The 27,651-nt window shown below is 37.0% G+C and overlaps 1 protein-coding gene across 4 annotated transcripts in view; it reads left to right on the top strand.

The window, feature by feature from the left end:
* Window positions 1-27,651, top strand: part of LOC114127529 (uncharacterized) — a 70,796-nt gene that overhangs the window by 24,322 nt on the left and 18,823 nt on the right. For 2 of the 4 annotated variants that reach the window (XM_050208025.1, XM_050208023.1), the window contains exon 2: window positions 13,843-15,127. In XM_050208025.1, the coding sequence (XP_050063982.1) occupies window positions 13,853-15,127 (1,275 nt within the window). In that variant the 5' untranslated portion in view covers window positions 13,843-13,852. Of the gene's footprint in view, window positions 1-431; window positions 662-13,842; window positions 15,128-20,206; window positions 20,386-27,651 lie in introns of those variants that run through there. The other 2 variants (XM_050208024.1, XM_050208027.1) reach the window with 2 other exon arrangements.

Genomic DNA, 27,651 nt, shown 5'->3' with positions numbered 1-27,651 from the left:
GTTCCGTGAACTCTTGTGTGATGTTCTTTTCCCCCGAGTGGTCGCGACGAGCCCGGCGGCAGACGCAAAAAGTAGGGACTACGGTCCACCCGGCGCGTGTGCGTGCGGGTGCCGCCCGACGGTTGTGCGTGCGGGCGCGTTCGAGTGGGACCGAACTCGCCGGAGTGTCGATGGCTTGCACGCGTGTGTCGTTCGCCCGTGTCTGGTCGACGACGATGGTACGCTGTGTCATACCAAAAGAGCGGCGGCGGCGGCGGCGGCAGCAGTGTCGCTGTTGGCGGTGTGGCGGCGGCGGCGGCGGTACCGTCGTCGACGTCGGAAGCGGCGGCCGGTGTGGCGGTAGTGGTGGTGGTGGTGGTGGTAGTCGTGCAACCTTCGTAACGGCTGCCGCCGCCGCCGCCGCCGCGCCGCCTGCCTGCCTGCCTCGTGCAGTCGGTTAGTCTGTAGTGCGCCGGCCGACGGAACAGAACGAGACTCGACAGCCAGAGCAGCAGCCCACCGGCACGCCAGCTGCTGCCGCGACCGCGTGTATTGTCGGTGTGTGTGCGCGCGCGCGCTCACGATTAATAATAATAATATTAATGATACGACGACGGCACTGCACACCGGCGTGTTTTTCGCTTAAGCCGTGGACGTGTAACGAACCTTTATCATAATTCCCGTAAGTATCCTTTTGCTCATCGTCCGCCGCTGTACGTCTCATACCGTACCCGAAACGAGATGATAATATAATATTATGTTAAATTGGACAATATATTATAGTATAAAATGTCTATATTATAGTATTATAGTATATTGTTGTTATTATAATAATGATAAGTACTATTATTTCTCCTCGTTGGAACGCGTCCGCTCTATAGCGCTCAAAATCGAATTATTAGATTAAAGTATACGAATTTGAGTATGACTCGCCTTTATTAATTTAAATAATATTTATAAAAATAAAAATTTAGTAAGTCCGCGCTCAGCCCGTGTCTGGAATAGAACTTCCCACATCGCTTGCCTATTTTACGCTACCGTCGCGTTCGTGTTCGTATACAGTAAATTTACGATAAACGCCGCGTATACCTCGTAAAAGACACGATATTATTATTTGGTAAAACGATAGATTGTAATAAAATAACGATCGCGAAGACGTATATCAAAGGCCGGTGATCTGATCAGGTAGCCGCCGACACCACCTGTCACCGGCACCGCTGCTACTACTGCTGCTGCTGCAGCTCGTTCTTTCTTCGGTGCAGACGTGCTGCACGTGATAGTTTCCCTGTCGTATATACTCCTCGCCGGATTTGTTTTTGATGGCAAGCCTCTTGTTCACGTCGCGCTCCGAGGGCGACGGTATATAACGATCGGTGGCCACCTCGGCGCGCGCGCCATGATATACACCGCCTGCCGTAACTGAATGCGAGCGACGGTGGGAAACCCCTCGGCTCTCCCGCCCGCCGCCGCGGCCGCCCGTTGTGTAACCATCGCGAGCGCCAGAGCTGGGAATCGATAAACCCGACGACGACAAGCCCTCCACCATATAATAATACACTACGACGTGCCAGCAGCAACGGCACTATACACGCCGCCGTCGCCACTATTGCTCTAACCGCCGCCGACATTATCACCGACGTCTGCATCGTCGCAGCGCGCCACTTAATTCGAACACTCGTGCGTGAGGACGTGTGTAACGATCTGCTGGGCAGCGTCCACACATCGACAGAACTCTATAGGACAATCCCTGCACTTCAGAACCCTCTCGACCAGTTTTAGCCTTTTCTACATCAGCATATAATAAAATACAACTCATCCCGTCTTTACGGCATTACGATGACTTCCTCCACCCTTCGTATAAAATCGGCCCGTCCAGAAATAACAATAAGGTCGACATGTGTCTTCTTCTCCGGCGATATTTTGCCGTCGTCGTTGTCGTAATTCGTAATCTCTCGTGTCTCGTCCGATTTTGCGGGGCGGTGACAGCAGGGTTGAGAGTAGCAGAAACCACTCTCGTATATATAAATCGCTCGTGACGACCGGACATCCGGTCTTGGCGGGCATTAAAGCGCGCGGGGACGTCAATGTTGAGTACTATAAGCTCACTATAACGAATACTATACGACGTTAACGGGGCGAATTGATGTTTCGGGTCAAGTTTTTTTCCCAAGAAATTCCTGTCGGTCGCCAAGCGTTCACGTCGTAGAATAATCGACGACCACGCACAATGTTGATGTTTGGTCGCAATCAGACGTCATTTGGCGGTCATATAATTATATTCGCAATGATCTTGTTGCACTCCGTGTAATCGTAATCGTACTACCTATTATAATAGTATATTAAACAACCTACTGCGACGGTCGCGAACTGCACTACACCGGAAACGTCGTTCGCGAGCGCGTGTGTATTGCGCTCGCGTTCATCCGCCTGCAGTCATGTGCGTATTATATTATTGCGTTTCGCGCGCTCGACGTTTCGGCGGCGGCGGCGGCCCACTGGTTATTTTTAAACCCCCTCCGCGCGACACCCTCTTGAGGCTATGTGTACGACGGCCGCGCACGTTTGTAAAATACGTCTGTGTAATAATAACCTCCCGACTGCTGGCCAAGTGCTCGTCGTGGCACGAGTGATGTTGGCGAATTCGACCAAGCCGTCCAGGCAGCTCGCTCGTTTATGCTCCTATATCGTCTTACCCCTGCGTGTACGGTTGAAAACCCGACGTAAACAATTCTCCCCATTTTCCCCAAAGCAAAACTTCTGTCACATAATAAATAGCATTGAAGGGTCAAGCCCGACAGGATCTTCGTATATACGTATATATAAATGATATCTTCTACGAGAACGGATACGGAGGGGTCTCGGCCAAAAAGATATCCGAGTGACGCATGCATACGTATATAGATAGTTTGTCCGTGGATCGAAAGCCAACGACGAGGAGGGTCGTCGGTAATGCGATATACAACAGCCCATTGACGCTATACGCAATTTGTCCGTAGAAAATCTCGTGTGTTGTTTTCACGACGTTTATTTAACAGTATTTTTCGCCTTTTCTAACTGTAGCATAGACTAGACATTAGCCATTAGGCGTGTACCTATTATTTCATTACCTAATATACCATCGACCGAACTAGAGTGATATTTGCGTAGGTGATTTGTAATAATCAACTACGATGCTACTTAGTAGTAAGAGTACAAGTGCGTGCTCAAGTCTGATGACGAAACGCGACGTACAAAATAATATACCTAATAGAATAGTAGTTGGTAGTTTAACATTGCTAAAATTTCTCGCATAGCTCGTTATCGTTATAAGTTTATAACGTACGTATTAAATTCAAAACCTAAGCTTATTCTTATACTACGATTTTGTCTAATTTCGCGGGCTACGATCTACGTGTTATTAAATAAAACCGAAAAATTGTGAAAAGTGAAATAGATCCCGTTTGGGCGTCGTCTGTCATATCACCTGGCGTTATTTTCCAAATCGACTTCGCTGACCGATCGTGCTGCGCATCACCTGCCTTTTACGTAGTCATCGGACGTCAACGTTACAGCCGTCGCAACGAAACAAAAAATTTAATATTTTCAGCAAATCGATGGCGCGGATGGGTTTTTCTTTCTCGTTGCCCCCGTCCACTTGGTGCGATACAATGTAACGTACTATGATCGGATTGTTGTTATACTATGCCGACGAGATACGTTTTGGCGGCTGTGTCCTTGGCACAGAGTAGTTTGTATCGTCTTCCTTCTCAATTCATTATAATAATAATATGTACACGAAGCAACGCTAATAATAAAGCTAATGAAGCGTGACACGACGACGACAATTAAACACGCGTGCGTAGTGTATGTGTGTGTGTGTTTGTTTGGCGGCGTACACCGCGAACATCAGCAACGATGTATACCGTTTACCGAGCTAACGCCTATATCGACTTTCGTACGAAATTAGTATGGTTCTTGAACCCCCTCCACTCGTCCGCCTGCACATATTATAATGATAATATATACTTTTATCTTCGAACGCGAAAACGCCGAAAACCAACATGCCGTCATATAAGTACAGATTATGCAAGTGCTGTAACGTTATATAATGATATTGCGCAAAACACTCCAGTCAGTACGATGATTTTATGTTTCAATATAACATATTATTACTATTTATTATATAGGTACCTATATAGGTACACCGCGGAACGTTGACGAATTCTCTACCAAAAGTAACATTTTTAAGCGCGTGTCATTTTAGCTCGATCTCGCCCCAAACTGCAGTATTTCCATATCAAAACCTATAGACTTGATTATGATCAAATATATGACTTAATATATATATATAATATATACACTTTATCGTTAAAAATATTCAGACTGTTTTCCAGACTTGAGCTGCACCTCTTGTACGCCGCGTTTTTTGGATAAGTATATAGAGACGACATATCTTGTATTTAGATAAAATGCAGCGTTTGCGGTAGCGATCGTCCTCGTGGACAGGGTAATAATATACAACAACAATAATATACATTACACCGTCGTCTTAGTATATTATATTATGTGTAATGTGTACATACAGTAAGTTAGGCGCGCACGAACGACGATGACGAGAAGACCATTCGCCGCCACTGCCGCTCCTTTTCCGTCGTGTCTTGAAAATGTAGCAGTGCACATATCCGTCTATCTTCCTCCTATCCCACACACCGACGACATTAACCTCCCTCTTTAACCACCGACACGAGATACAGTGCTACAGCGGTTGTAGCGATTATAAAAGATCGCGTTCGCCTGCAAGGTTCGGTCGGCCGGCAATAATCGTCGTATCGCCGTGACTTTGTATCCGTAAGAATCGTATCATCATACACGTAATAATTATATATACAATATTATACATCTTCGATATGGATGCACAGAGCATATTATGTGATGTTGTTTAGTACGTAGTTCGAGTATAATACATTAATACATAATGATATTATATGCATTGTTGATGTGGGTATAACCGTAAACGCACGCGATGCGTACTTCTGTAATAGCGTTCTGTCGAGGGAGAAGGGATTTAGGTACCAAGTACTAAGGTATAATAATATAATCATTGATTATAAATGTTTAAGTTTAATTTTCTTCTATTGTACATAGGTAGGCATTATTATTGTTTTCGAAAAATGTCTATGACGCGTTGTTTTAAATCACAGACCTGAAGTAATACTACGGATATACGTCTACAATATCTGCAATCAGTAACCAGGGTCATAAAGAACTTGTTATTTTCATTAGTTTATTTCTTATGTTTAAATTTTACTCTTGTTTTCTATAGCTAATGTTTGGTCTTAAAATCTTAAGTTCTAAAATAATAGAGTAAATGATTAAAGTGTCAATAATTACAAACTATTTCATCATTGTTTTCTATTTCAACCTGCATTCTTAAGGACACGTAAATAAAATAGTAACCATAAAAATATGCAGTTGAATTATGTACATGTATTTTATTAACTATATGGAAATTATATTGAAACTTGAAATGTATATTATGTATACTAGTATGATGAGAATAAATTTAAATATATTTATATTAGATATGTGTGAAGAGCAAAGCTTTGATTATCGATACAATCTCATCAATAGCATCCTCTCTTGAGAAAACGTGTTCATGCCCCAAAAATCCATACATAATACTGCTGCTTTTATGATTTTTTTGCAGTTCGCCGGAAAAAAAGTTTTTTTCGAAAGTATATAATTCCAACCACGGATTTAAAATGGTCGCATTTTTAAACGATCGCGTTCGTATAAATAAAACAATAATTAAATATTATTACGCTTTTTTTTCGTGCTTATCCACAAGTACTACAACGCAAATACATTTTTGAACATAAACTATTTTGTAAATATAGTATATAAACACGGCAACTAGCTGTGTACACATAATATTGTGATTAAATATAGGTAGCAGTCGTGTGTTGTTGCGCGAAGAAGAAGAGGAAGAGGTAAGGTCTTACTCGTGCGGCAGTTATTGTGTTTCGTGTTGGCTTTTATTTTCCCGTTCGCTGCGATGCATATAATATATATATATATACTTATGTATAATGTTTTAATGTCGATATGATATTACTATTATTGCACGTGATAAACGGCTGCAACGACAGGCTTCGAGTATATATTATGTTCGGTAGGAAACGTTACGAAAATTGTTTGCCAAGGTCGTCGTCGTCGTCGCATCGCCGTATTATATATATATTTAATATTATGTTATTACGTATTGTCATTATATTATGTGATATATAGGTACGACCGCCACTCTCCTCTCCGGTAGATTCTTATATAGCGTGGTTTAACCGCGGACACGACGAGCTCGAAATATTTATCTTTGCCGTCGCGAAACGCTCTCTGCGAGAACCGCGGCCAAATGTGCCCCCGCCGTTTGGCAAGAACTGTGGTGCGGAGCCGCTCTCGTCGCCGTTATATCCATCGCCAGGTAGACGACGGTCTATTTCCGAGCGTTCTGCGGTGTGTGGGACAGGGAGGGGAACGACACCTAAAACGCGCCGTCGCAGGATTTCGACCGTAGCTATTTTCTTCCAAAAATGAGATGGGCACCGTATGCCCGTATCCGCATAATATCCACTATCAAAATAACATCCACTTTCTCATCGATTTGAACAGCAACCTATCGTTTTCATATTCTGGCCAAGAATATTATTCCATAATATTTCTATGAAACAATTATTAAAAATCACCGATAAAAATATTTATTGAAATATAATTTTTTTTATAATAATTTCAAATAAATAAATCACTGTTATTTTTTAAATTATAATGATACAAACTAAATAATTAAATGTATACATTATAAAATTAATACATAGTGTAATATAAAGTCTGACTATGACATAACTTTTGTTTAATGTGTTCCATCATCATTTTATTTTACATGACTATTCAATAGTAAGTAGATTTTAGTACGAAAAAAAATGTGAAGAAAATGGAAAGTACCTTTCTATTTTTATTTTATTTTCTTCGAAAAAACCACTTAGCTCATTTTCAGAAGGAAATAATGTAGTCTCGCTTATTTGTTTCAATACTGTGTCACTCGTATGCCCTCCGGGTCGCCGCGTCGAATATATTAATGTTACAGTGCTGCACGTGGTTTATAGATATTCTCTGCATCTGTTTGATTTCTGAACGCGTTATGCCCACAACTTTCAACGATTCAACGTGTATTTCGCGATCGCGAGCAAGTTAAACTATATAGTTATACGAGTATAATATTTCGACACAGCCGACGTTACTAGGCGCTCGTGTAATACGAAGTTCAAGGGGAAAAACAACATTCAAGTTATATTAACTGCAATTTCGAGATATCAAAACCAATTAAGTGTAATGGTGAGATTTTTTTTTACACTCGGGATGACGATTTATTTCGAAGTATCAAAGTTCGAGTTACCGATGGTCGACTGTATAATATATATACGAACAAAGTATGCTTCGCTCGTATATTAATAAAGCAGTATCGATCGTTGCGGTTTTATGTCATATATCACGTTTCTTCTACCTATAATATCGTCGCGTAAACCGCGTGAACGTCGTCGTGAAAAATATAAAACTCGGTGGCCTCACAGAAGAATTTCATCTCGACGAGTCCCCTCCCTCGTAACAACAGTAATGATAATAATAATAAATAGAATTTCTTCGGCGACCGTTTCTTCTGCCAAACTTACTATCTATATAATATACGCTCACGATGACCAGCGGCGGTCGAACTCCTCCGGGTCTCGTGCACCGGAGAATCTCATCTCCGGACAAGACGACGATGATTTATCGCGGTAGTAAAAAGCTCTGACATCATCGTCATCGTCGTCACTATAGTTTGAGCTTTTTTTGACAGCTGTGCGACTTGGCGCTGCAAGGTCGACTCGCCGCCGATAACGACGACGACGATTATGGCGATGACGAAGAAGACTGAAACGACCGAACGATGACTGTACACATGACGACGATCGACAACGCGCGCGAGACCTCTGCCACCGCTGCCCATAAATATTTAACGACGACGTGTACATAATACGCGTTTGCAAACCCGTAACGACGACGACTACGGCGTGCGCGCGTGTGACCTAAATAATAATATAATATAATATTATCGTCGTCGTCGTCGTACTCGCGACGCCGCCGTCGGTGACACGTGGCGGGGTACCGCGCCCGCCGGACGACGACGACAAGACAAAAGGCGCGCTCGGCCCATAATTCCCGGCGCGCCGCGGCCGCGTTCAGGGTCGAGCGCGCTAAACCGCTGCGCGACCGCGGCTCGCGTGTACGCACGGACGCTCCGGTTTTTTTTTTTTTCCCCGTCCGCTCACGTCGTCGTGTCCGATTTGCTCCGTCGGACGATTGCGCCGCACTGCCCACGTGAAAACCGATGACGGCCAACGACGACGACGACGTATATTGTCCGAGAGAAAAGACCGAAACGTTCGCGCGCGCCGCCGAGATTTCGCGCGCGTCGGCCGGCGGAAAGTGGCGGCGGCGCCGCGCTCGCGTCGTCGGTCGCTCTCGCTCGCGCGCTCCGCGAAGTGGAACGAGGACAGCGCCGGCCGGCACGTCGACTCGACACGTCGTGTCGCGACGTCGATAGCGCGAAAAGCCTCGTCGTCGGCCGATTTTACGCGATCGCCGCGGTCCCGTCCGTCGGTCGGCCGCGTCTTCGGCTGTGGCCTGAGCCGCGTATACCACAGTCGTGGTCGTCGGCAAGGTCAAAGACCTATATGTTTAGTGGCCGCCGCCGCCGCCGCCGATGACCGTTTCCGCCCGGTCCAGAAAACCCGTTCGCTCGCCCCTTCCTCTCTCGCATACCACGTGCGTCGTCGTTCATCACGACACCGCCGCGGCGCGTTCTTCTTCCGGTTCTCCTTGCACGGACCAGTACTTACGACGATGCGTATATGTTATTACGGTTAATTACTTCTCGCGCATCACGGTCCTCTTTTTTCGCGCCAACGCCGCTGGACCGTCGACGACGTCCGATCGTGACTCGTCGTGCGATCGTACCACGCGTGTACTTAATATATCGTTGCGACGTTAAATCTCTCGACGTATATTATATTGACGTTATTACGTCGCACTTTAAAACCCTATTCGATATCATTATAAAACCATATATTGAGTATAACTCGAAAATATCGTAAACCGTAACCGCGTATACGGTTACAACACTCGTGCGGCGATACCACCGTCTAAATCAATTACGCGTAATACCTACGCCCGCGCGTGTGTAGAGATGATGTGGCGGAGCTGGTAACGTTTACGTACCGTATAATTATTATATTATTATTATTTATTTGACGTATACGGTGGGTATGAGTATATAATATATTATGTGTGTGTGTGTGTGTGTAAATAAAACGACATAACGACATCGTTTTATTAGCTCACACGTGTGTGCAGTACGAACGTTGGCGGTAATTTTATTTTACAACGATAGTTTGTGTATGTGTATACATTATACTATACACAATACACGTCTCTAGCTACTACTTATTACTACGCACTATCTCTGTGCACGCCGCTCGACATATATTTTTCTGTTTAATAATCGTATATTATATTACATTATTATTATGTCTCCGCACGTCGACGTGTGTGTGTGTGTGTGTGTTAACAGTGTTTGACTATCTAATATCGTTATCATCGAATGTGTATAATATACGTTCGTCGTCCCCGACGTTACATAAAACGGACCGTGCGCAGCTCTGCTCTTTTTTTTATTAATCTTATGAGGACGCGACTGTATGATGTTTAAAATAGCGAGGGGTTCCTCCGACGATCGTAACGAAATAAATTGGACTCGGCGAACGGGTTGTGCGCGGGAGAGGAAAAGGAAAAGGGGAAAGAGGCTCATGGTTGATTTCATAAAATATACTGTTGTTGTATATAATAATAATAATAATAATAGTAATAATATGAAGGCGTACTTGTATACGTATGTCGTATATGTATAATAATAATAATGTACTATGCTGCAGTTATACCGGGGCGGTTGGGGGCTTAGCTCTATAAATATTATTATACGGTGCGTACCTACTTGATTTTATTGAATTAAAAGTATTTTCGGCTCGTTTAATAAAATATAATAATGCGTTGTACTCGGACCTTGACTTGTTATTTTATGTATATTTAAATGCAACCAATAATAGCCGCAGTGTATGTGTCGTCTGTTTTTATTTACAAGAGTATGTGCCGAATACCACTGCTTTACCATTACCGCCGCCTCCGCGACCACTACGACTACTGGTTATTTTAAGTGCACGTGATATACTCTGTAAAATATAATATATAATTGTAATATTGTTAATAATTATTTTATGTACCGACGATACGCAATGTGGATCGATATCGCCGGCGCAAACGATGCGCGTTGTTTCGTCACCGAGTGTCGATGATCATCCGTCATCATCTGACCATCCTCGACCGCCGCTTTTTTTACACGCGCACATTGTTTTTTTTTTCGGCGAGAGAAAGTCGACGTCGTCCAGTCTCGCGTGTACGACGTGCTCGCCGCAGAATTGCTCGTTTCGAAAAGCACATATAGGTACGCTTAAAAAAATACCTTAGCCGCCGGCACTGGTCGTCCACACACACACACACACACATGTAATATTCACGTACTCTTTAAAGCTATTGTATAGTATTGCGAAACAGCTGCTGCAGCAGTATTATAAGGATATTCATGCCGTCGGTTTAGTATAATATCATACGCATTATATGTTGTCACCGTTGTGTTGTTACCACACGACAAATTCGGACGTTTACGTTTTTCTAAACGGTCATCGGTTGTTTTAACGCCGACGCATATCGCTTTTCTCTTTTTTTCCACGTCGAAACTACCGTATGCGACGACGTCCGTCGTCGTTCTTCGTGCTGCGCGCACGATTGTCTCGTATAATTATATTAACGCAGAAACCTTCGCCGTCCCGTCAGTCTTGCGAACGGTGTCCGACCGTAATTTATATAATCATCACACGAGCGCAGTCTGTAGGCATCTACGTAGATGAGCTGCAGCAGATGACGACTAATAACTCACATATTATATTGTAACAATTGTATGTGCAGCGCAACGGGACCGCGACGGCGATTTTTGTTTTCGTTTATGCGCTCGCGTTTAACTTTCTCCGATGCTGCTGCAAACGCGACGCGCCACGTGCGGTTAACTTTCGGACGTAAGCGCTCGCCGGGACTCGTTGGACGAGACTTCTTCCCGAAATCGCGGTCCCACGCACCATCCGAGAAAAACGTCGTAGGTTACTCATACATCGATACATTTGTATATATTTTGATAGTATCCTACCATGTTTGGATATCGCTCGATGAGGACCCTCCCCCCTCCCCCAAGTGACAAATTTTCTCATTTTCCATATCTCGGTTGTGGCCAGTACGTTGAGCGATAGGTGTAGGAAATACTGTTTTCAGTGTTTTCATTAAAACTAATAATATATTAATGTATAATATTCGAACTACTGGAATGGCGCTATCAAGTCCATTAAAGATTAGAAAGCAGATGAACCACAAGATTGCAAAGCTAGTGTAAAATACGACTGTACAAAAAAAAAAAATTAGTTTTTCGCCCAAAATCCAAAATGATTAAACAATTTGCTTTTAGTATATAATAATACTAATAAATATTCAATACGTTACAATATTGGTTTTAAGACTTGAATCGTAGACACTCATAACTCATCTCGTTACTCATACACGAATTAACGAAGATCAATATACTTATTATATTTATGCTTAGGTATTTTCTCAGATCAATAATAAATGCTTATTGTTTTAATATGTAGTACTTAAAATGCAATACCTATTATTAATACTTGTTATTTTTATAAAAAAAAATGTGGCTGCGCGTGTTCATGCGTTTATAATAAATTTACTTTCAACTTTCAACTTTTCTACATTAAAAAAAAAAAAATCACCTCATTTCTACACCATATAATCGGTGGTAACAACATACAATACCTAACTTGTACATAGATTTTTATCTTATAAGCTTAAGTCTTAGGTTTCCAATACACCGTGGCTTGCCGTGTTCCGTATGTTAGTAAAAAATGTTGATAACACGTTACCTATATACATGTTATTAAATGTATTCAATTCTACGTAAGATGTAGTGAAAATCCAGTTTTATATAACTAAACACACTTACAATCAAGTGTCTAGATAAAGTCCTGGCTGAATCAACGAACCACTGAGGTACCAGGAGCGATTAATATTTAGTGATATTATGGGTATAAATACGAAATAATTAGTTGCTAAATGTTTATACTTAAATATTTTAGTTTAAGTCATATCTATATTGTAGTCACATTGGTAATTTATTGTGATATTTGTCTATTCGTTTAAAATAGTGCATCTGCGGCTCTGCAAGGACGAAATTCTCGCCTCTTCAACATTTTGAGTCTAGTTGTACCTTTGTTTAATTAAATTTTTTCTACTCTATTTGATGAGCTTATGATGCGCTTTACACTATATTTATTTTACTTACACTATTGCAAAGACGTCAATAATATTATATATCGACTTAATTCTTGCGCACGCGCTACATAGCCAGTGTTTTCAATACACACTTGAACAAATGTTACACCGTGATTCGAAAAACTGACGTATAAGAAAATCATGTTCCTGTGAAAACAACTTTTCCCGGAAAAAAATTTATACGACGATGCAAAAATGTATGTAATTTAATGTATATGCCGCGATGTACCTAGATGACTTTCGGACGACAAAACGTTGCCGAGCGCGTGTCCCACCCGCAGACTCTTTACGTACTATTATACTTACTATCGATTTAACCGGTTATACCTCGTAGTTACGTTCACGTACAAATACAAACATTAGGTATACCGAAATACAATTACAATCATGATGGTTTCAAAAAGCGTCAGGAATGTACCTACCGATAATAATCGATATCGGCTCGGATTCCCACCTCAACAGCTAGTAAATACCTTACTATCTCACCCTATATATACAGTATAAAATAAACGGATCACCAAGGTTACGTGTGCAACGCCGCACAGTTGCAGGACACGATATAATAATAACCGCTAGAGTTTTCGTCATCGATCGTCATCGCATCGTCTCGCTCGCCTCTATCAACGCTAGATTCATCGATATATTTCTGTCGGAAACGCACTCGTATGGTATGACGCGGTTATAATAATAATAATATGTCCTACATAGGAACATGTATATTACATATATAGTTGGCCGTACATCATATACATTACTTGTACTACTGGTGCTGCAGTATATACGCCAAGGTTTCGCGCTTAGCCGCGCCTCCTTGACATCGATATTTGCCTCGCTGTTGTCGGGGGACTTTCGCGAACGGCGTTACACCAACAGCAACAGCGGGCAGTCTTCTTCGCCGTGTTATTTATAGAACGCACCGCGGCGCACAGCTTCTGCCGGCGGCACGTCGTATTATGTATACAATTTCGTTTCATGTTTTCCGAATAGCGCCGGAATACATATTGATATTTATACTTAAAACAACGCGTTCGAACGACAATAATTTTATATTAATATGTCTTGCAGTATATGATGTGTAGACTGTGTAGAGGCTGTCGAACATTTTCGTGTCTCTTATTATAAGAATAACCGCATCTGGCTCTATTTGGCTAAAGTCGTATTCGGCGACCTGCAGGTGCGCGTTGTAAAATCCAACGGCATTAGGTGGATAAATTTGTACGCGCGATGACTACAATTTATTATATAAATAGTATGATGACGTTTACAACAACTGTTAAGTCTTAAATTTAATACTTAAACAGATTCCGTTAATATTATTTATACATTGATATGACGGTTTTTTCTTTTGATTCGCAGGTATCCTAAAATGGCGAAGACGGCCTCGCCGGATCCGTCAGCCAGTTCTTCGGGTGACCTGCACCACAAAAAGCCCGGGCCGAAGCCAAAATATCATTTGCAGTCGTCTTCATCCACGTCGACGTCTTCGGACTCAAAACTCCCGCTGCCCCAGTGTAAGGTCAAGCGGAACTACGCATGCGCCAAGTGCCCGTACTACACCCAAAACCCGCGCAGCTTTCTACACCATCAAAAGAACGTACACGCCGAACGACTCAAGGTGTACGAGTGTTCTCACTGTCTGTACGCGTCTAAGCACAGCCAGAAGCTACAAAGACATGTGCAAATGGTACACGTGACGAATAAACGAGGCAAAAATAACCGCGAAGTCGATGAAAGCGGTAGACAGCTCCTGGTGCCACCTGTCCGAATCCGTGTGCAACGTTTCGAAAAGTTTACGGACCAGCATCTCGCCAAGCTGGTGATCGTGGAAGACGTAGATGTCGACGAGGAGACTGAAGTGGTGACCAGTATCGAGGATGAATCTAGTACCGAAGAACACACTGTTGGTGCCAAAGAAGAAGTCGAAGAAGATGGCGAGCACGAAGTTGAAGCCGAAGCTGAGAACGATGAAGACGAGCCGGACGAAGAAGATGCCGACGGAGAAGAAGAAGAACAAGATGACGAGGAGGAAGATGATGAGCCGGAAGATGAGGCGGATTTCAGCAATGACGGTTCGGCAGACGCAGACGATAACGTGCCCGCAGTCTCGTTGCTGCAAACAGTCCCGTCGACACAACTATCCCCGGTGCCACCACCCCCATCTCAGCATCAGAAAAAGTCGTACAAACAGGACAAGCATCCCGTGACACTTATCCGGTGTTCCGTATGCCCGTTCGGCAGCCACAGCCGGACGTTGGTTAACAGACACGAGAAGTCGGCGCATCTGAAGAAGAAATTCTTCCGCTGCATGAAGTGCAACTACGTGACGCACATGCGGGCTCGGTACACCAAGCACGTAAAGTATCACACTATGCCGATGATCAAGTGCGAAGACTGCGACTTCCGGACGCCGTACAAGTGGAACCTGGACCGGCACAACCGCAACCACAGTTCCATAGCACCGGGCACGTACAAGTGCTCGCACTGTTCGTTCTCGGCCGATATCAAGCAGAGTCTCACGGTGCACGAGACGAACCACCACGTGCCCCCGGTTGGCGGCGTATTCCCCTCAAACGGCACCAACCGCCGCCGATATCGGGTAGGCGCATCCGACGCTCCTGGTTCAGCGGTCGACGGCACCGAGGTACGTAGTACATCTATTAATTATGTGCCATATTATGTGTTAGGAAATAATTTAATGCTTTAATATTAGATAATTGGGAAAGTGCCGGTTGCTTATTTATAAAATATTACTGTTAACGTGTCGAAAATGATTTTGTCCTCGTAGTTTTTTACCTAGTCACTTTGCTAATAACGATATCGACCCCTGTGTATATATAGCCATATAGGTACGAAGATAACTAATAAACTACTAGGTAGGTCATTGCAGATTCAAAATTTATGTTTTTGAGTATCACGTGTTATATACATGATCCATTCTGTAAATTGGCAATTTGTATTATTAAAACACATTTCTACACTGTATCTAGTGAATTAAAATTGAATGTATAATATATATTTTAATTTATACAGTATTAGTTAATATAGTTAACTATATAATATATGTACATTTTATTATCAGGTGGATTGTAAATCTGGCGTAAAGAATATCTCTGAAAAACAATGTTTTTATTAGGTATACATATTATTAACAACTTATTCAGACAAAATGTTAATACAAGGTATCTACCATAGACTTTATTAACAAGTTCTTTAGCTAACAAATTCTGTTAATTATCTATACGTCTTAGCTATAAAGTTAATTACTTTTATAAAGACCTTATAGTTTTCCTTTAGTAATATGAAATAAAATAAAGATTATATAAGTATATCGAACTAATATAATAGAATTGAGAAGATAACTAAATAACTTTTCGGATGCTTTACATTTCTTTTGATTATTAACTGGAGCGTAGTATGAGTGTATAATATGCATTAACAGTTATCAGTTACAAAGAATACCATTTTTGCAGGTATAAGTAAAAGTTTTTCTCAGTTAACATAATATTTGTTCACATACCAAAATAGTTTTCTCTATAATTATATAATACGTCCGTACAACCGTACACATTTTTTATTTGATCAATTATATTTTAAATATTAATATTTATTATTAATATTCATTTAATACGATTTAATTCATTATTTCAATTTTTTTTCTTAAGCGTCTTAGGTTAAGTTAGGGTTGACTTTGTTTTAAATTATTAACTATTAAGCAGTTCAAATTTTGGATAGTAACTTTAATAATAAAGTGAATTAATCTATTAACAACCCATAAAGATTGATCTAGAGGTAGAACATAATCTTAATCATGTTTTTTTACAATATTTTAACTTTTAAGCAGGTTACTATTTTAAGAATATGTGAAATATTTAAATTTAAAAAATATCATAGTTCATTTTAAAATGTACCTAAATATCATAAAAAAAAAACAATGAGAAAGTATAGATAATGTTCTCTATGTTTGTTAATAGTAATTCTTTACTTTACATGATTAAAGTGTACAACATACCAAACTGGAATTGCTAAACATAAATTTGCTATGACCGTACGTCAGCAAGACGGAGATAACAAATATAGGTGTTATATCCTTTTAAAATAATTTTTAACAATAACAAATTAGTACTTTTTTATTTTTCATAACATTAAAATATTTTAAAATACCCCTTTATTACTTATTAGCTGTAATGTGACTCCAGTTTTGGAAGTAATAAAACTTAGAATATTTACTGTTGTCCACGTGAATACGTGATTGTATTGTTATATATATTACGCTTGATTAACCTTACGACACTATGGTCTTACAACCCCAACATTAACTAACAAGCTATTCAAGACCGATGATAAGATTAAAATTAGCAGGTCACATATAATACCAAATCTGAGAGTGGACGATAGATCATGCTTCAAATACTCATGCCATTATTATATTTGATTTGTGAAGGACATTAGGCATAATTACGCATTTACGTGTGTATGTTATATTATATTGTGTACAATACCTATGCTATATATTTTACTCCTATTTAATATATACCTAAGTGATTTTCTATTTAGGAAGTTTATCGGGAATTTAGTAAAAAAAAAATATCAAGTACCAATATTTCAGGTGTAGGTATACTATACTCGTATGTATTCTACAATAGTCGATATTCGCCATTCGTATTTTATTAAAGTACATATTATTATCATATATCGTCCAAATATTATTTTACATTATAAATGTTGTCACCCGGCCGCGTATAGTTGTACGGTATTATATGTTAAGGAAAATATATATTATTTTTAATATTTATTTTATCCGTTAAATTCTAGATTTACCTTAAATATTTTTATTATTACCGATATATATGTATTTATACCGATTTATAGGTTTCTTTATTGTGCGTGTTCGACATACGGTCATCATTGGCGTGCGCGTTCTGCCGCTAAAATTGCATGTTGCGCGCATTTAACATCGCCAGTTGGTGTCGTGTTCGACTGCCGTCGTGTGTTTCTCATTGTATATAATATGTGTATATTACCATCGAAAACATTCCTTCCAATTGCCTATATTATGTATCGCTGTTGTACTTGTACACACGTCATCGTCATGCAGTCATCTTATTATTATTCTTTCACACGGCCGTTTGACAGACCCCAGAGTTATGTATATGTATATATCATACTCTCTAGTAGTGGCAGTGTAGGTAGTATCGATATAAAGTTTAAAGTATAGTTTTCAATTTATAAATATAAAAATTTCACTTCAAATGATTTCTCCTTATTATGTGATGAAAAAAAAACATAGAGTTGGTATGGTATAAACTTATAACTAGTCGATTTCTTCAATATTGTTACTTTTTCCTGCTAGAGAAACTTTATTACAATTTAAGGAGTGTCGTGAATATACGGACTTTAGTACAAGCTTTAAAAACTAATAATAAATTGAGCTTGTTGTAGATTTTGATGGGCATTAATATAATGCCCATTTATAAATAATAATGAACTACACTCTTTTACGTAAGACAAATCAATATAAACATTATTTTTTTTTAATAAACATTTGTTTTTTTATGTATATTTATTGTATATATTGACCGGAACAGAGACACGGTTATTTACTGAGTAGTAAGTTGTCCAACATACCCAGTGTCATACGTAATTTATATATTGGGAGATCGACTATTTATCTCACTTAGAAACTATATTGCCATATGAGGCCTCGTCTTGAGACTGGCTGTTTGACTGAGTGTGTGCTATTTTTTAGAGCTTTTTTTTATTAATTTTGTTTGGAGTTGTACTACTTTATTCGATTTTGTTTTTGTAGATATCGATTAATAGTGTTTTAATAAAAAAGATATTTAAGTTTTATTGAATTTATGTACATATTCATCATAGCATTACTTTTAACTTCTATAAGAACTGGTAACTTATAAACTTTAACATTGCATTTCAACTATTGTAATATTCGCAAATAGTAATCACAATTATATTTTCTATAACACTTTCTGCAACGTTGAATACAAAAATGCAATTTTTTCATAAGTTTTGATAGAAATCAAAAGTTTGATATTAAAACAATATAATATATATTATATATATGTCAGTTTGTTGCTCGTCGCAGTTCAATATTATATATAGCAAGCCCAGATATGACGTACACGCGTTTTCAGTTGGTCGATACTATATAGGTAATTTAGACATTCCCCAGCCATCCTCTTCAGAGATTTTCCGTGGTGGCCCCGTGGTGCCAAAGAATGTCGGCATTGGTGGGTCGCGGGGTTCGGCGACGGGGCTGTGCATTATAGTATATAGTATATTGTTATATACTCGTATATATACGGCTCGATAAAATTTAGATTATATTTCGCTGCCTCAACGGAGCGGAAACTGTCGTTTATACACCGCGGACTTGTGTCATATAAATATAGGTATATATATTTTATATAGCCGATGTGGCGAAAAGAAATACAAAACTATACACCCGTATAATAAAAATAATAATAGCAATACGAAATCCTCTCTCGTTAGTTTTTTTCAATTTTAGACGGAGGTGAGTCATGGAGTTGACTGGACGGTAGATATTTTTCATATAGCGTCACTATTATAAGCGGAACTACGGATCAGGACAATGTCTGACTTAATCCCGAAAGGGCGTTTTCGTTAGCAAATACATAGATATGAACAATAACTTAAAGTAAAAATCGGATAGTCTCTTTTTTGTATACATAGTATGCTGGAGGTATCGAGTAGATATTACTGTGCTATAATTAAGGAAAATAATTATGTGCAGTGACGGTCTATATTTTGAAAATTGAATCATGTGTGATGAATAATAAACATAATGATGAACATTTTGAGTAACCCCTGTCAATATAACTTTTTAAAACATATAACATAAATATTTCAGTTTATAAAATAAACTAAAAATGTATAATGTATATATGCCATAAGCATTTGAACTTCAAATGTCTATAAAAATCCTATAAAAAAATGTATTTTTATGCTGTTAATACCATATACGTATATCATCTTACTGTCGTCCTTAGTAGGAAAAATGAAAATACTATGTTTGTGATAGAACTTAAATTACTGTTTTATCAATTATTTTGAAAAATACTAGGAAATTTCTATTTTTTGGACAGCCCCCAAACTAGATTCGATTTGCTATCAGAAATTTTCCTAGAATTTGAAGATCAGAGTATATTTTTTTCTACTACAAAAAGTGTCTTCAGGCATAAAAAATAACAACACACAATCTATAAGTGAACCTAACCTAGCGAATAATACTCTTACAACTTACAAGACTTTGCCTTCTTGGAATTCGATCATGACAAACGGACAAAGAATAAATTGTTTATTTTTGAGTTAAAATAAGTTTTGATATTTTATAAATATTTAAATGGTTTATATATACATTATTGTATTAATAGTATCTACTTATATGTACGGTTGTCACGTTGACACGTCCTTCGAAAACGGTTTTGCAGCGAACGTCGCAGCTTGCAAAACACATTTCAATGCACGCACGCCGCGTAGTCAGTGTGCTGCAATGTTTATCAATTTATATAGGTACCTACATGATATTATTATATAGTACTGTTTAATGTGGTATAGACATAAAAATTATAACACAACCGTAGTAGCAACAGCAACAGCAGCAGCAGCAGCAGCAGCAGCAGTAGTGGTAGTGGTGGCGGTACCTATACTAACAGTCCGTTCGGTGCGCGAGGAGTATATCCACGGCCGCGAGTTCGTTAACAGTCGTTCGTGCGTTATTAACTGTAGACGTATGCATGCAGTAAACACAGTTGTGAACACATTTGGACGGGACATAATTATTATTATAATCTAATTAAAACAAAAATTACAATAGCGCCGCCGCCGCCGCCGTCACCACCATTCGCGCATGTAGTTGAGGTATTGTATTCAATTTATAAATGTAGGCAATTTTCATAACAACTGCGATATAAGCCGGTGATAATAATATGCCTTTATTGGATTTTATTTTCTTCCGTTCTATGTGTTTTAAAATATAATATGAAGGAAAGTCTCACGAAACGTACATACAGTTTTTATATATAAGTAGAGACTGTGAGACTGTTTGTCCAGTTTTTGTAGGGTTGCGAAAAGTGCTTTAGCCATGGTAACAATGCTGATTTTTTGATTTAATTGCAGCTGTACCTATCGGTTTATAAGATTTTTGTTTTCGACCGAATATCGAGAAAAATAAAAAGTATGCCATTTACTTATTTACCTAATTTCTTTATATCTATTAAGAAACGCTGTAATTCTTACAAAGCATCTCCAACAGTTGTTGAAACGAAATTCTCTCTGAATAAACTAGGTAGACAATTTATAAACTTCGCACATGGTTAAGTATAACACAATATTTGTTGCGGTGATGGTCTTTTATACATTTCTATGGTTATTGTATTATATTTTGTTTTGTATGTAACTTCAGTTTTTAAATATTTTGTAGCAAGATTGATTTTAAACGCTAAACCGTTTGAATAAAAATTATAATTGAAAGTAGTTTCTATGAAATTGTTGCGACAGGTCGTTGTCAGTGACCCCCAGATTTTTAGCTCCGGAGTATTGAACGTACCATATTATTTTAAGCGTGCTCGCTTGGTCTTATCGTCCAGAGTTCTAAAAACCGATAACCTTTAGATCGCCGACATTATGTGATGTATCGTATCATACGCATGTGCGTAACATTACAAAATAAAATATTTTATTTATTAACATAATATACACCATATTATAACGTTATACTGCGTATAATATCATGTTATACACGTGCTTCTGCTGCAGCAGCAACAGCAGCAGCCAGAAATGTGTTACACAAACACGCCGCCTCGCGTTATCTAATCTGCTGCGTTAGCTGACGGTTCGCCCGCCTCCGTTCTTATAGGAATTACTACAAATATGTATTATATTATTATTGTGTAAATAAAAATAGTGGTAGTACAGTTTGTGTGCTATATTATAACTTATAATAAAAATATATACATTAGTCTTTAGACTTCTTTCCACCTACTACGCGTAGTATACGTGGTACATCATTAGAAAATTATAAAACTTATTATTTTATTTTGTACGTACTGTTGTGTACTGCTCTCATTTTTTACCTATAATATTAAGTGCGTCGTCGAAACTTCCTGTGTATACCGTTCTGTCGTCTAAAAGTCGCGTCTTAAATTAATATTTGTTATACGTCTGCTACAACACCAGCAGGAATCTTTAACTATGGTTGTTCCATGCAATGATTAAAATTAAAATTATTGTCTATGTATAAAAAAATGTTTTTAGTTTATTGTTAAGTATCTACGTTTTTTCTTTTTGGTGGTATAATGGCTAGGATTTCTTTTTTTTATCCAGTACAACACAGTAAATCAATAAACTGGAATCAAGGTGCCGAATAACCCTCTTAAATATTATGTTTTGTCTTACCTATGTGATATATATAAATATAGGTATATACCTCACATGGCTCACATATTGAAATTTAATGTTTATAATACTGTCGTTTATGGATATAATATACTAGTTTTATAACCCGACTTTTCCCGTAAAAGAATAAACAAACATAAAATACTGTGCTATATAGGTAGATGTACTCGGTTTTAGCGTATATACCTATCTTGATTCACCAGCAAATTGACGTCGGTGTATACCTTGCTTTATAATCTAATTCTACCGAGATGGTTAATCCACCCGTGATTTGGGTAAAATACTGTTGATTTATTTTCGAACGTTGTTTAGATTCAAAATTTTTCTAATATTTCTAAGAATAGTTTTTAATTTTCTCCAACATAATTTAGTATTTTTGAGTATATAAGCAGTAAACATACATTAATCGATCTAAATATATAGATTATATAAATCTTTTATTTCGGTTACTAATGGTAGTTCTAAAAAATATTTAATTTTTCTATGGCAACCTATAATTTAAGGGCTGGAAAACTATAAAGAGTACAAAATTTGATGCCTATTATTGTCTTAGTAGTTTCCAAGTCGATAATCCCCATATAAATTTACATTATGTTTTATACATCCAAGTATATTTATATTTAAAATCTATTAGGGTTTTATTTTTTTACTATCTTAAACCGTGGAAAATAATCAAGAAATTTAAAAAGTAATTCTATTTAATTTTATTTTATTTAAATTTATAATGTTATGTTTAGTTGTATGAGAAAAAAAAATATATATTAAAATTAAAGGGATGGATAACTATAATACCTACTGAAATATCATTGCATCCCTTCCAGTTACCATAACAAAAATTTCCCCTTAGAAAAAAAAGTCTGGCGCCACCACTGTTCTTGTACTATATATATATATAGGTAATTCAATAATGAAACTTTTACATACCTAATTAGCATTTTTAAGGAATTTAAACATTGCAAGTGCATATTTACATGTATTATTCAAATTTTTATTATAAAATTAGTTGGGAAAAACAAAAAATTATTTCATCTATTTTTGCCTGCGCAGAATGTAATACCTATCTATTTATACTAATTACATACTTATTAGGTATTAAAGGTATTTTTAACGAATTAAACTTAACGTTGAATTTATTTCAAAATATTTGACTTCTTAGTTTGTGTGATTTAAAAAATAAAACCTTTTATTTTGTTCAAGCTTACTAGCATTTTAAGTTTTGAAACATGATATCACCGTATTGTTACTTGCGAATGGATCGTCTCTGTTGTACTCACGCACATCTATGCCACTATTCATCTTTGTACCTATACACAAAACGTCGGCGCCACTAGTTTTTGTTTTCGCCGAAAATACCGTCCGTAATCCGGGTCAGCAGTTTACTCTTGTGAGTATGAGTATTATTAACCTTTTCTGCGAGAGTAACTGTTATAAAATATTAACTTACGAATAGCGCACTATAAGACTGCAAACCTTATCGCTATTAAAACACGTGGTTGAGATTTAAGGGAGGTGTCAGCAGGTACACTATGTATGTTACAATATGGGTAATATATATAACTTAAACCCAAATTATATAACTCCACACGTGTGATTTGTTTCTATTGGGATTTCGATGTGAATACAAACATCCAATCATGTTGTATAATGTTTAAAAATATTGTATATTATATTCGTAACCAAAGTACCTGCCTACTTTAAATCCTGTCCGCGGGGACTTGCTAGAATAAAATAATAAATCGAAGGATAAATGTTTTTTTATGATATTTAAAATTGTCATACGACTAAGTTATTCCCCTTAGGCCATCTTATATAATTTAATTTTATCTAACCCTCTCTCCTCTCAGGGAATATTTCTAAAAGAAACATTTTGTATCTATATAGTTTAAAACTTTTGAATCGAGAAAAACTGTAGAAAAGTTAATCATGAAAAACCACGCGTTTTTAGTAAAATATAATTACTATATATATACGCTAGTTGCTAAAATTTCGTCTCGTATAAACACTATATGTACGTCTTATCGATGTTTGTTCCTATTAAATACGCGATCGTAGAATATCATAAATATTGATTTTTCACGCGAATTTCTATAGCAAGGTTTTATTTGCTTATTCATTAACCAATTGAACATCGCACTTTGTGACCACGTATACCAATCAAAAAAAGTTACATAGATACAAAAAGAAATATTTTTCTGAAGTAGTTTAATTTTTTCTCCGTGGCGTATCTCTTTCCGTTTCCCTTATCTTTGTATTATAATAATAATATAGTCGTTTGGCCTTTGGTCGCCGTCGTCGCCATAGCTCGATTTTCTCTCTTTGGCGTGGAGCGATAACCGACTGCGTATCTCTGACCCAATGACGGCGCGGTTCCTTTAACGTCTATATAACTGTTATCGACAACAGTTTTACCACTCCTCATCGTTGTATTACTGCATGTATTTCACAAAAACAGCTGCCGTTAGCGCTATTTGGCTGTTGTGAACAAACGTAAATAACTTACACCTAAATCCTGTTTAAATATACTCTATAAGGTGGGGGCCACACTATATATGCTACTCGCACTGTAACTCCAATAATAGCAAGTCTATAATTTTTCGAAATTTGCACATTACCTATGTGTATGCCAATACAAAATGTATAAATATATGGACTTCGATTAAAACATTAATTTATAATCAATCACGCAAAATAAATAAGATATTATAATAAATGACAATTATTATTAGCCGCGATTAAAGCAAGATCAATTTTTTAATTAATAAAATATACATATAGATCGTCTAAAATTACCTAAAATCTAAATAATGTAAATCTACAATGTCTATAGTATAGGTACTGTCGTATAGTTACGCAGTTCGTCAAGTGTGCATTGATTATATATAACATAGATTTTACATGCATTGTATTCAAGTGCGTGATCGAAGATTACCAAAGTGGTGTTACGTGCAATGAAGTTAGTGGTATCACCTCATCATCACTGATAATACTAAGAAATCGCTTACCTATATAGGTCGTTTGACAATGTACGATTTTAAAACGCTCACAACTCACTTTAAAATTTATATTTATATTTATAAAAAAAACTTGCGGAAGTCAATAAGTTATATTGTTAATTTTAAATTTGTAAAATATAGGTCAATTCACTTTAATATTAAACAGAATTAAATGGATTATTTAAAACAAAAAATTTGCCGTTTTATACGTTTGGATGACTGAAGACAATGCATGCGGGTGGGTGTAACATCCTCTTAATGTAATAATAAAATGGAATTATAACTTCTATAAACACACTATGACAAATTACACGGCAAAATAAAGAAATAATAATGCAATTTAAATGGATTCAAAATTTGTCTGCAGTTGGTGAACTGATGAAATCGTTTTCTTTACCATAAACCATACTCACGACCGTATATTAAAACCATTATGGTAACCAGTATAGGTCGTATCACTATCCGATCACCGCGTGTATAATGTATAATATTAAGTATACGTATAATATAGGGATGTTTTATCCTGCAGCCATGCGTGAATATATTATCTATGCGGGTACGTTGTTTCCCAATAGTATAACGTTATATATTTTGTATCTGGAAAAAAACAGTCTTCGTGTAATCGCGGCAGCCCGCCGCTACAGTGACGACAAAATAATAACGCCTTTTATGCATTATAATATTATAATATACACTCGCGCCGTATATGAGTGCATGCGCGTATATGCGTTGTTCGCTTCGGCCTAAACGTGTTTTTGCATTTTTAGGCCACTCACATTACCATAATATAATGACAATGATATTGTATTGTATATGGTCTTACAACGATCGCAATAATATTAAACTAGTCGTCGTTGCATCGCATATATGTGTGTGTGTGTGTATTCTATATGATATGATATTACGACGGTCGTTTTATATAATATTTTATGGGTGTAGCCGTTTTCCGCCAAAATCGACCTTGTCGTTTACTGTCAAGTCCATTTATACTATATTATATATACTTTTCCATTTTCCATCGAAATGAAAATTTCAATTTTCTCGTCTTCATAGCACTTTGGTTATTATAAGAATCGAAATAATATTTTATTATTACATGCTATTTTAGAGTCGATGTACAAAAACTGTAAACTTCTTGCATACTCTGCTAACCTCCTAACAGATAAAAAATAAAAAGGGGGAAGTCGATAACCGTTTTGCAATATAGTAATAGGTATTATAGTTGTCAAGTATACCTCTTCGTTGAGTAAGTCATTGAATTCATTGTAATGCAGGGACTAAAATGTAATACAACACACTTTGTGTAATACGAAATATTAAGTGCGTGTAAGGGCTTAACTGATTTTTACAGTTATTTTTTTCTTTTATTTTTGATACATTCATTCATTCATTCATATATATATTATAATATATATTAATACGGTTTTTAAAAATATCTTTTCTACAAAATATACATTACGTGAAAAAATCAAAATCGAGTAAACTTCAAAAAATCACTTAAAAATATATTTTTGTCGTATTTTCTTAATAAAATGTATTAATGAATGTTTTAATTCTTAAAATTAACATTATACCTAATATTGTTATAATTGTATAATTAATCTTGCTTACTTAATCATAATTATTTTTATGTTTAAATAATAATTTTTATATTTAATGTTAGAGTAGAATTTAAAATGCTAAGGTTTTGTCCAAATAACGTGGGTCACAAATAAGTTTAACCGAAATATTATTAAATTTTGCCGAAAAATTGTGAGCAGTTCGCTCCTGATTTCGACTTTTGACTTTAACATGTATATATAATATTAGATATACTAACTATTAACTATTTAATACATACTATAGTATATAATATGTAGTATGTAGTATATATAAATTAATAACATAATTTATAATATTATTCATATAGAAACTGACTAATTCTTCAAGTTTGTGTGTATATGATTTAAGTATATCTTAGGAGATAGGGGGGTCAAAGCCTCGGAAAATACCAAGTTTAATATATAAAAATGTATATTTTAGTCTGTTGTAATGTATACATTATATTTAAATTCAACGATAAATCATTGTACACAGAAAAAAAACAGTTCTGAGAGAAGACTGCCTGTACGAGTAAGCCTTTATATTACTAAATATACGTATTTTATAACTATGGATTTACGCTCAAATGTTTTTTATTTCAATATTTATAAGGAACCTTGTATTAATTGTTTTTTTTTTACTTCTTGTGAAAATTTTTATTTTTTTAAAATAGCTTTAAATTATTGTAATCATTATTAATTAAAGTAGTGCAAAAATAAATATTTAATATCATCTATTTTCAACCTTTGTATGATAGGTAGATAAGATGCATTTAATTTGATCATTTAAATCAAAATTAATGATCGGATAATTATAATTCTTCGAATACACCTATGTTTAGTGTTTACCTCTATATGTTATTCCTAAAATGTTTTTATTAAATCTAAAACGATTTCTTATAAAAATGTACATATAATATCTAATTAGGTATGTTTAAATAATGGAAAATTATCATTTTTGGCATTAAATAGCAATTTAATGTTACTGTAAAGTGAAGATCGGAAAAATGGAATAATACCCTTTAACGACCGCGTTTCTAAACTTCGGTCACGATGGTTTTTAGGTGATTTTTTGTAATTTGCACTAACGAGCTCTCGTCCATCACATTTATTTGCTTTAAACGTCTGGCGTTGTATTAAACATTTTATATGTTTTC

Source organism: Aphis gossypii, chromosome X (assembly GCF_020184175.1).
Source record: "Aphis gossypii isolate Hap1 chromosome X, ASM2018417v2, whole genome shotgun sequence".
NCBI lineage: Eukaryota > Metazoa > Arthropoda > Insecta > Hemiptera > Aphididae > Aphis > Aphis gossypii.
This window is presented reverse-complemented; position numbering and strand designations above follow the sequence as displayed.